This window comes from Condylura cristata, unplaced genomic scaffold (genome assembly GCF_000260355.1).
Source record: "Condylura cristata isolate star-nosed mole 26May11 unplaced genomic scaffold, ConCri1.0 scaffold00015, whole genome shotgun sequence".
Classification (NCBI taxonomy): domain Eukaryota; kingdom Metazoa; phylum Chordata; class Mammalia; order Eulipotyphla; family Talpidae; genus Condylura; species Condylura cristata.
This window is the reverse complement of record NW_004567116.1, coordinates 4,653,265-4,662,729: the sequence shown is the minus strand read 5'-3', so window position 1 is coordinate 4,662,729 and position 9,465 is coordinate 4,653,265. Positions and strand designations below refer to the sequence as shown.

At 58.1% G+C, this 9,465-nt stretch overlaps 1 protein-coding gene across 2 annotated transcripts; it reads left to right on the top strand.

The window, feature by feature from the left end:
- The first annotated feature begins 688 nt into the window (after positions 1-688).
- On the top strand, positions 689-8,367 carry TMEM109 (transmembrane protein 109). Of its 2 annotated transcripts, none has more exons than XM_012725750.1 (4): positions 689-806; positions 5,494-5,735; positions 6,440-6,542; positions 6,866-8,367. In XM_012725750.1, exons 2-4 carry the CDS (start codon positions 5,502-5,504, stop codon positions 7,255-7,257), a joined length of 729 nt encoding a protein of 242 aa, XP_012581204.1. In that variant the 5' UTR covers positions 689-806; positions 5,494-5,501; the 3' UTR covers positions 7,258-8,367. The 2 variants fall into 2 exon arrangements, with proteins under 2 accessions (XP_012581204.1, XP_012581205.1); XM_012725751.1 differs by lacking the exon at positions 689-806 and adding an exon at positions 2,339-2,502.
- Positions 8,368-9,465: the final 1,098 nt, after the last annotated feature.

Genomic DNA, 9,465 nt, shown 5'->3' with positions numbered 1-9,465 from the left:
GAATGTTCATTCTCTATATTTCGCCACACCAACGTGGAATAAAGTGGTATTTTCAGAACCATATAGAACTTTATAGAAAACTCCACACAAGGGCGAGACCAGGGCGATGAACGCGCGCTTGGGTGACCGCTTCCCAGCCCCTGCTGGCTTCCCTCTCACAGGGCAGCCTTTGTTGTAGAAAGAGGTTCTGGGAGTCACTTCCCGGCCTTCTCCAGAATCTAGTGAACACCTGGTAGCCACCTGCGGCCTGTGGGTATGGAAAAGGGGAGCGGTTGCGTTTCCCCTGCATCGTGTGCCGCTAATTTTTCCTCTAACACTCCCCCCACGCCGTGTGCCATTTTAGCGCGAAAAGTTTTCTGCAGCAACCAGGTGCTGGGGGCGCGGCTTCCTGGGGACTACATTTCCCACAATGCCCGGGGAGGCACGCGCAGCCGGAGAACTACATTGCCCGAAATGCCCAGGGGCAGAAGCGGCAGACGGGCTTCGAGCGGAATCCAAAGGTCCAGTTTACCCACCCTACAGCCCAGATATAATCACTTCTGTCCCCTTTCCTGCCAGAGACTTCCGTTCCCAGCTCCAACTTCCGATCCCATTCTTCGCCTGGTGCGAACGCTCAGGGAAAAACGTCATGGAGCGAGTAGAGCGCACGCGCGCCCAGCGTGGGCCGTGCGGGAGGCCGCCTGGGTCCTGGGCACATCCCGCCCTGCGCGTGCGCATACGATAACCAACGCCCCGGAGTTGAGGCGCGGATTTGGTGGCGCTTTTTAGCGAAGTCGCACGTGAAGGGCAGCGGTGGCCGGAGTCCGGTAAGTTGCGAGCCGAGGTCTGGGGTGCATCATGGGGGTCGGCAGGCAGCAACCGTTGCAGCCTGAACCGATGGAGAGCTCGGAGGCCTGATGGCACCCCTGGGGAGGGGTCCGACGTCGCGCGGCGGAGAAGCAACTGGGGACCCGGATTCTCGTTGCTATGCAACGGGGGCGTCGTTACTAGGTAACGGGGAGGCGAGCGTTTCCCGGGAGTAGAGGATTCGTAGCGCTGCTGCGATGTCCGGCCGGGACCCGACGACTGCCAGACTGGGGGACTCCGCCTGCGCGGAGCCTTCGCCCCTCCGACCTCCGCCCCAGCACCCACTCTCCCGCGCCGTCCCTCCCAGCCTTTTGGGGGTATCCTAGCCCAGGGCCTAGAGGCATCCCCTTGCCAGCGACACCACCCAGCAGGGTTTGGCTGGGGACTCGGTGTTCGAAATAGCACATGCCACTGACACTCAGTCTCCGGGAGGCTGAGCCCTGGGGAGGGCGCCTCGCGCTGCCCTTTGCCCCTTCGCCCCCCCCTCCCCCGTAGCCCTGCCCCCAACAGTTGCTGGGGAGCAGCTGTCAGGAGTTAGCGGGGGCTGCCCTCACCTGCCAGGACGCGGCTTAGTGGCAACTTGGCCCGTCTAGGCTCTTCCTTTCAGCGCAGCTGTGTTTCTCATATAGCCCGCAGCATGTTTGGAATAACTTTAAAATAAAACCTCTCTCTGGCTCTCCACTGCTACCTTCAGGGCTTCTTGGCGGGCCTCCAATATGCATTTAGCAAGTGTTTATTAACTCATGTTCTGTACTAGGTGCTGGGAATTCCAAGAAAAGATAGTTGTCCAGGGTGATCCCAGGTGTTAAGCAGTGTCCAGAAGGCAGGGTATAAACAGCTAATGTATGCTACAGTCTTAAACGGTGACTTATTGGCAGTTTTGTGCCCTGCAACATTCTATAGGTGTTTACAAAGTTCTTGTAGAAACATGTTAGCCTGGCAATGACTCTTCACAGCTCAACCCCTAGGAGACTGCAGCTGAGACAGGTTGGCTCTCAGGCACAAAGTAGTGGCTTCTAGTTTGTGGCAGAATTAAGTCTGGGGCAGAAGTCTAGGTCCTCTATGCCCTGTTGCACTTTTGGGACTTTGCCTGGCGCAGACTTTTGCCCATGCTGCTGATGGGATGTGGCAGCTGTCTGGTTAGGCGCAGAGACCCCTGAGGTCCTTGTGTGGGACCGTTTAAGTGAATTGACCCAGGATGGGGACAGACACCCTGCTCCCACGGCTCCACAGGCTGCTGTGAAAGGCACCAGAATTGAGAACGCTACTCCCGGCAGGGCTGAGCAATTGTGGGCCAATAAGAGCAAATCAGAGCCAGCAGAGGGCACTGAGGCAGCTGCCCCGCCTCTCCCCTCTTCCCCAGCAGTGTGATTCATATTGTGAAAGGAAACTAACAGGAGGGAGGGAGCCTTGGCTGGGGATGTGTAGATGCCCCACCCTGCTCCTTCGAAAACCACAAACACATTGTTTGCCCTCTCAGGACGGCAGCATTTCTCCAGCGCAGCCGGGTTCTCTGCTCACTGCCTGAGCTCTGAACAGAAGTGCTGGGTCTAATCCCAAGCCTCTGCCATCTTCTTGCCTTACGCCATGAAACGCTAACCTGTAAGCCCAGCAGGGGGTCCTCTCACGTGTGGCCTTTTCATTTTGAACTTGTTGGTGAGTGTAGTTGAACGTTAAGCGCTTGTCTTACTGAGGGAATGTGGGGGTGAAAAGCAAAAAGACAAGATTTAGGTGCTGGGCTCTTGAGTCAAGTCCAAGTTCTGCTGTGGGAGCTTAAACCAGTCACTTGATCTCTCTAAGCCATAGTTTTCTGAGCACAGTGGGATGGTGAAATAGCAAGCCCTTTGACTTTGACGATCATAGAACACCGCACAGGAATTAGAGTAACCGCATATTCCTTGAGGCCAGGCCGTTCAGGAACTGAACACATTTGCCATCAGCTTCCTCTTGGGGTTTGTGACTGTTTTGGCTATTGACTACGGTGGCTTCTGAAGTGAGGGGGCGCAGTGGCAGTGGGTCAGTCTTGCTGCCTGGGATAAACCTGGAAGAAATGAGAAAGAACCCGTTAAAACCTTTTGAAGAAACAGACCCATCAGAAATCTGCAATCCTATCTGCAGAAAGCACACTCCAGAATCCTGTTAGATTTGGTTTCCCGTGCACTTGAGGTCAGCTGGCAAGGCAATGCCGGCCCCGCCCCCAAGGGTTTATTTCAAGGTCCCCCAGCTCCCCTCGACTGGGGCAGCTGGTGCTCGAAAGTCAAGGCTAGCACAGAATGTGGCAGGCTGCCATGCGGGGTGCAGTTCGCATGCCCTGACCGCCTAAAAAAGGAGACGAATCTGATCTTGCCTGGTGGAGGTCCTTGGAGATAGGATCCAGCCCAGCATAGCAGCCCTGCTCCTCAAGTGCCCAGCACGATCCAGATAGCGCAGGGACTGACCTGTGCTTCCTCTTCTCGGACCACTAGCAGGCAGGAACCATCTGGTTCTTGATTTGTGCCAAAAGAGTAGAAGGCTCACCAGCCCGAGCCATCCCGCATGGATTGCAGGCTTTGCAGCCCTGTGTGACCCTCCAGGTCTCAGGAAGGACTTAGAACAGCTGTTTCTACCCCCCAAGTGTGATTATTTTTAAAGATTTATTTATTATGCATGCAAGAACTGGGGTACAGCCCAGAGGTGCAGGGTAGTGGGAAGGTGAGAGGATTTGCCAGAATGGGGAACAGAATGGGCAGATCAACTGAAACACACTGTTGAGGGGAACAGCAGGTGAGACAGAGAAGTCTGCTGCGCTACATGGGTCAGCTCCCTGGCTGGGGATCAAGCTCATGCTGCAGTGGCTGAAGATTGCTTCATAGAGCTGTGCTTTAACCCCTTGCACCATCAGGGAGGGTCCCCAAATGTGATATGTTTATGACCCTTTCTTGGGACTCTCCTCCTTCCCACTAAGCAAAAATGGGGACGTCTTTCTCTCCTTCTCATCCCAATGGCACCAGGTTTCTGGCCAACTCCCTGTGTGCTCTGCTAACTGCAGAAACTCCGCCCACCTGCCTGCCCCACCTCAGGCCATGCTTAGCCCTGATCATGGGGCTGAATCACGGACACTCCCTGGAGCCATAGGTCGCCTTCCGAGCCTGGAAGGGAGCAGGGAATTTGCTGGTGCTATTTAACATTTTTCAAGCATGGTGGCAAATACAAGTTGGGATCGAAAACATGTTTCTTGGCTTAATCCACACGTGCTTCACTGACTTGATGCTTGCTGGCTCTTGCCTGTGGCATCCTCTTACAGACAAGATAGGAACATGGAGTGGTTAAGTGAATTTTGTCGCTACTAACTCACGGAGTGATGATTGGTGGATGCCACTTTTACTTAGCTCATAACTTAATAAATAAATTTCTAAATCCCTTCTGAGACAGTTGGAGATATATAGCCAGGCTGGTTTATTTGGGGGGAGAGGGGGTGTCCTGATGTCAGATATACTCAGATTCAAGTCTGTTTCCTTGTTTCCTCAGCAGTAAAATGGGGAATAATGATACCCCCTGACAGCCACTCTCCTGACGGGCCATTGTGAGTTCAGTGGGACAGGTGGTACAGGGTTAGCTTTCTGCTGACAATGGAATCTTCTTGACGGTTGTGCTTTCATGCTTGGCTGAGTGTGGGGGCTGGGTAGTTGAGGTCACTCTGTTAGTGGGTCTCAACCTGCCTGGGAGCAGACATTTGGGGAGCGTCTGCAGGTGGGAGCCCAGCCACATCGGTGGCCTGATGTTAGGTCATGCCTGAGTCTGGCCCCAGAAGCAGAGGCGTCGGTTCACGTCCCGGCTCTTCTTCATCACCCAGTGACTTTTGGGCAAATGCCTCACTCCTAAGTTAGAGGTTGTGTGCACATGGGGCGAGGCGGGACCATAAGATGGCCCGTGCTGCCCAGCATGTGTGGTGCCTGACCCCTGGCCTGAGCAGCGAGCTCAGTCCTATCCTTACATGGCTACACATTTGTGTGCTCTCTCTTTTTTTTTTTTTTTAAGATTTATTTATTTCTGCATACAGAGCTGGGGTACAGGCCACAGGTGCAGGGACAGTGAGAGGATTCACCAGAGGCAGAGTGGGGAGCAGAAAAAGTAGATGTACGAAGCACACTGCTGAGGGGAGCAGCGGGCGGGCCAGGAGAGGTCTGCCGCACCATGTGGCCACCTCCTGGGCAGACGGGGATCGAACTCATGCGGAAGTGGTTTTGGCTTCTTAGCGCCACCATGGAGGACCCTGTGTGCTCTTAAATTGTGTTTTTTCCCCCAGCTTCTCTTAGGTAGATTATAATCTCCTTGGGGAATAGATATAGCCCTATATATTCTCGATGCCTATAGCGCTAGAGACCCAGCAACTAACTGACCTTCAGTTTTGGAACTGGATAAGCCTTAGAGCGCTGGCCAGCCCCCTCCCAGAGGCAGGGAAGAAGAGCACTTGCTGGTTAGTTCATACACCGGAGGTAGGCAGTGTGACAGGGGGACCCTTCTCTCAGAGGTCTGTGCCCCACTGAAACTGAAACATCCCCATCAGCTAACGGGGGCGGGGGGGGGGGCTTTGCGGGGCAACGTGGCAGGCGGCGGGCTTCTGCGCACGCGCGGCCTCTCCGCTCACCTGCGCATCTCTCCTGGCAGCCCCAGCCATGGCAGGCCCAGGCAGCACCACGCCCCAGGTGAAGTACCTGTTCAGTGTCATCCTGGCTGTCCTCCTGGCCTGCCTCTTCCACTCAGCCTGGGCGCAGTCTCCTCAAGACTTCGGGTCACCCGGCCATCGGAAAAAGGAGGTCCCCGTTGATCTCTTGAGCCAGATAGGCCGCTCCGCCCGGGGAACGCTGGACGACTGGGTGGGGCCCGAGACCATGCACCTGGTTGCAGAGGTGAGTGAGGGCCCCTCTGGCTGCGCACGTGGGGAGTCGCCCAGACCCAGAAGCCAGCTGAAACTTCTGTGGCTCCCACAGTCCGGTTCCTACCCCAGGGCTTTGGCTCCTCCCACTTCTTACCTTTGCTCCTGCCCTCTCTTGCCAGAAAGGCGGGAGCCCGGCGTCCTTGTAGGCATGCTGCTGGGCCGCCTCAGCCAGGCTCGGGTCTCAGTCGGACCTGAAGCATTAAGTCGGTGAAAATCAGGACTGGAATCTGCTCCTTCACCTGGAGAGGCGGGGTGGGCTGTGACCCGATGGCGTCCCAAGCCGTGTGCTTTTGGGGTGACCCCTCAGAAGGGGCCTGGACTGAAGCTTGCAGGCAAGGTCGGAGTAGAGTGGAGCCCACTGACCCTTTCTCATGCACACATCCGAATCCTTCACAGAAGTCACTCCACACACTTTCATGATTCCCCAAAAGGCTAGTAGGACCCCAGTACACCTATCCCACCACCGAACTATTCCAACAAGTCAGCCGAATTAGGGCTCAGATATCCTGGGTTCCGGTTCAGGCGGGAGCAATGACGTGCTGCCTGTCCCTACAGCCCAGCAGCACCTGTGAGAGGCAGGGGTGAGGCACTCCTGCTGGGCGGGCCTACAGAGGTGGGGCGGCTCGGAGGGGAGGGCAGCGTCGCTAATCATGGACTCACCTGCTCTCTCCACAGACCTTGTCTCATATGATGTGGGTCATCTCGTCTGCCGTCTCTGTGGCCTTCTTCGCGCTGTCCGGCATCGCTGCACAGCTGCTGAATGCCTTGGGGCTGGACGGTGAGTGGCAGGGGCCTGCTGAGGGCAGCTGTGGCGTAGCCTGCCCTGTGACCGGAGTGCTTTCAGGGTCCAGACATTCCCCCAGCTGCTCGACACCTCCCAGGTCTCCCCGGAGGCTGCTGTCGTAGAGCAGGCCAGTAACAGTCACCTCCCAGAGGCTCAGTGACCCGCTCGTGGGGTACCTCACTGTTAACCTACAGCCCAGGGTACTCAGTGCGTGGTGCGGGCTCCGCCATCCCAGCAGGGGCGGAGCTGAGGCCCCGTCTCCCCTCCCACTGGTCACCTTCCCGGGTGGCTGATTCTGGGCCTTTTCCCCCACCCAGGAGACCACCTCACCCAGGAACTGAAGCTCAGCCCCAGCCAGGTGCAGACCTTCCTGCTGTGGGGAGCCGCGGCCCTGGTTCTCTACTGGATTCTGTCCATGCTCCTCGGCCTGGTCTTGGCCTTGCTGGGGCGGATCCTGTGGGGCCTGAAGCTGGTCATCTTCCTGTCTGGCTTCGTGGCTCTGGTGAGGTCGGTGCCCGACCCTTCCACCCGGGCCTTGCTCCTGCTGGCCTTGCTGACCCTCTATGCCTTGCTGAGCCGGCTCACGGGCACCAGGGCCTCAGGGGCCCAGCTGGAGGCCAAGGTGCGAGGGCTGGAGCGCCAAGTGGAGGAGCTGCGCTGGAGGCAGAGGCGAGCGGCCAAGGGGCCCCGGAGCATGGAGGAGGAGTGAAGGACGCCGGCAACGCCACGTCGTCATACCAAAGAGCTGAGCTGCTTCTGGGTTGCACAGCCCTCCTTCCAGGCCCTTAGCCCTCCCTTGCCCTGGCTCTGAAACTCAGAGCCTGCCCCCTCTGCACCAGACCCCCAGCTGAGAGAGGAAGACCACTCCCCCCGCTGGTTCTGGGAGCCCTGCCTTCTGGGGTTCTGTGTCAACCCGTTCTCCCAACCCGTTCTCCCTCCTGTGCGGTCTCAGCTAGGACAGGGGGCTTGGGGCCTCCCCCAGCTTCAGCGCCTGCTCTCAGCACTGCCTTCGCCCCAGTGCCACGGCCAGCTCTCCGTGCAGCTGCCCTGCCTTGATGCTCTTGCTCTCCTGTCCTTCTCCAGCCCCTCCTCTGCTGAGTCCTCAGCTCCCATCCCGTTTGTCTTCCCTTCCTGCATCCACCCAAACCCCCGCCTCTCAGGCATGCTCTCGTCCTGCTCAGCGCCCAGCCTGCTGAGGCAGGGGGCATGAGACCTGAGGGGAAGCAAAGGGGGCCTTCCCTGGGGCTGGACACGTCCATGGAGTCTGTTACAAGTGCCTTAATCGGGGCCAGCAGGCCCTCTGCTTGCCTCCTGCTCCCTGTAGTGCACTGGGCTGCTTTGTGTCAAGAAGAAACTGGTCCCTTTCAGAATCTTGATTCCCCTTCAGCCAAAGCAAAAGATGGCTGCTTTGCAGACTCAGGCCTGCAGTTAGGACCCTGCCGTCAGATCCCCTGTGGGGACTTCAGAGACTCTGAAGGAGAAGGAGGTCTCATCTTCTGGCTGCACACTTCCAGATGGCTTTCTACCCCTCACCCCCACTCACGGCCACCAAGGAGTTGCTGATCAGGCCCACCCCGGGCTGAGGAGGAGATGCAGCCACAACCTTTCTCTCCTGTCCTGCGGGAGCAGGGAACCTGCTCCTGCTCCTCCTTTGAGGTCCTGGTAGAGTGGGTGTCTCCTCTGCCCAACCGGGCACATGATACAAAGAATCAACAGAGGCCCAATTCTTCCTGTTACAGTTTGATATGGAATCACAGCCGCAGTGATCTATATTTTTATCAGCGCTTGGTTGGTTTTAAATAAAGTGCACGCTATTTTATTATCTCGTTCCGTGTGACATGCTTTTACTCCAATCCTGGATGGCTTTGATTACGGTGAAACCCTTCTCTGTGGAGGTGCTGGCTCTCTAGCCTGCTCCCTGCAGGGGCCTTGTGAAGCTGGCAGGAGGGAGGGGTCAGGACTAAAGGAAGGCCAGTGTCAGATGTCCTTACCTCCTGGAGGGCAGGAAAGAGGCAGGAGAGCCCCCAGCACCAAACTTGCAGGAACTGAGCAGTGCTGTGGAGGGTGGGAGGAAGGTACCCCGGTACCCCAGTCCCCTCGGTGTGGAAAAGGCCAGTCCCAGCAGGAGGAGGCGCGCCGGCCCTCCCTGCCTTCCTCACTAGACTGGAGTTTCTTGTACCAGCCTTCACCAGGCCAGTAGATTGCATCAGTTGTCTTGAGGGGCCCTGGGGGGTGGGGGTGTCATGTCTTTGAAGCTGCCTGAGAGATACTCGTGAATGACCCTGCTCTGAGCCCCTGCGGACACCGGCAGGCCAGGCTGGACCCGGAGGCCAGGTTTGGGAGGCAGGCTGCCCTCGGGAGCAGACAGCCCTCGCCCTCGCCGCCTTTGCCAGGCCCATGGGCGTCCCCCTGGCAGGGAGTCTGCCTGAAACTCCAGCTGCCTGCACCTGGAACCCTCCGCCACTCCCGCCACTCCCGGGGCGCAGGGCCGCGTCTGGGCAGGCCCAGCTGGCTGTCACCTGGCCCGGGGCGCTGCTGTCTCTCCCTTTCCACCTCTGCACTCCTGCTTCCCACCTCCCTGAATTCTGGTTCTGATTCAGGTATGGGATGCCTTTACAGGTGAGCTGCTTGTGGGGCGGGAGTGAGGCCGAGGAAGTGGTTTTTCCTTCGGGCTCTCCCCCGACAGCAAACGGAAATGAGTCCTCTAGCCGAGGCGGTCGGGCCCCTGCGGCTCAGTCCCCGGGGAAGCAGCCTTTCTCCGGACCGACCTGGCGCCCCGCGATCTGTCGGGCACTAGGACCCGGCGGGGCGCGGGCGGTCGGGGCTGCCTTCCCTCCCTCCCAGCTCCTGCGCGGCTCCCGCTCCATTGTCTGGGAACGGCAGCCGGGGGCGGGCGGCGCTGGGGACCGGCCCGCCG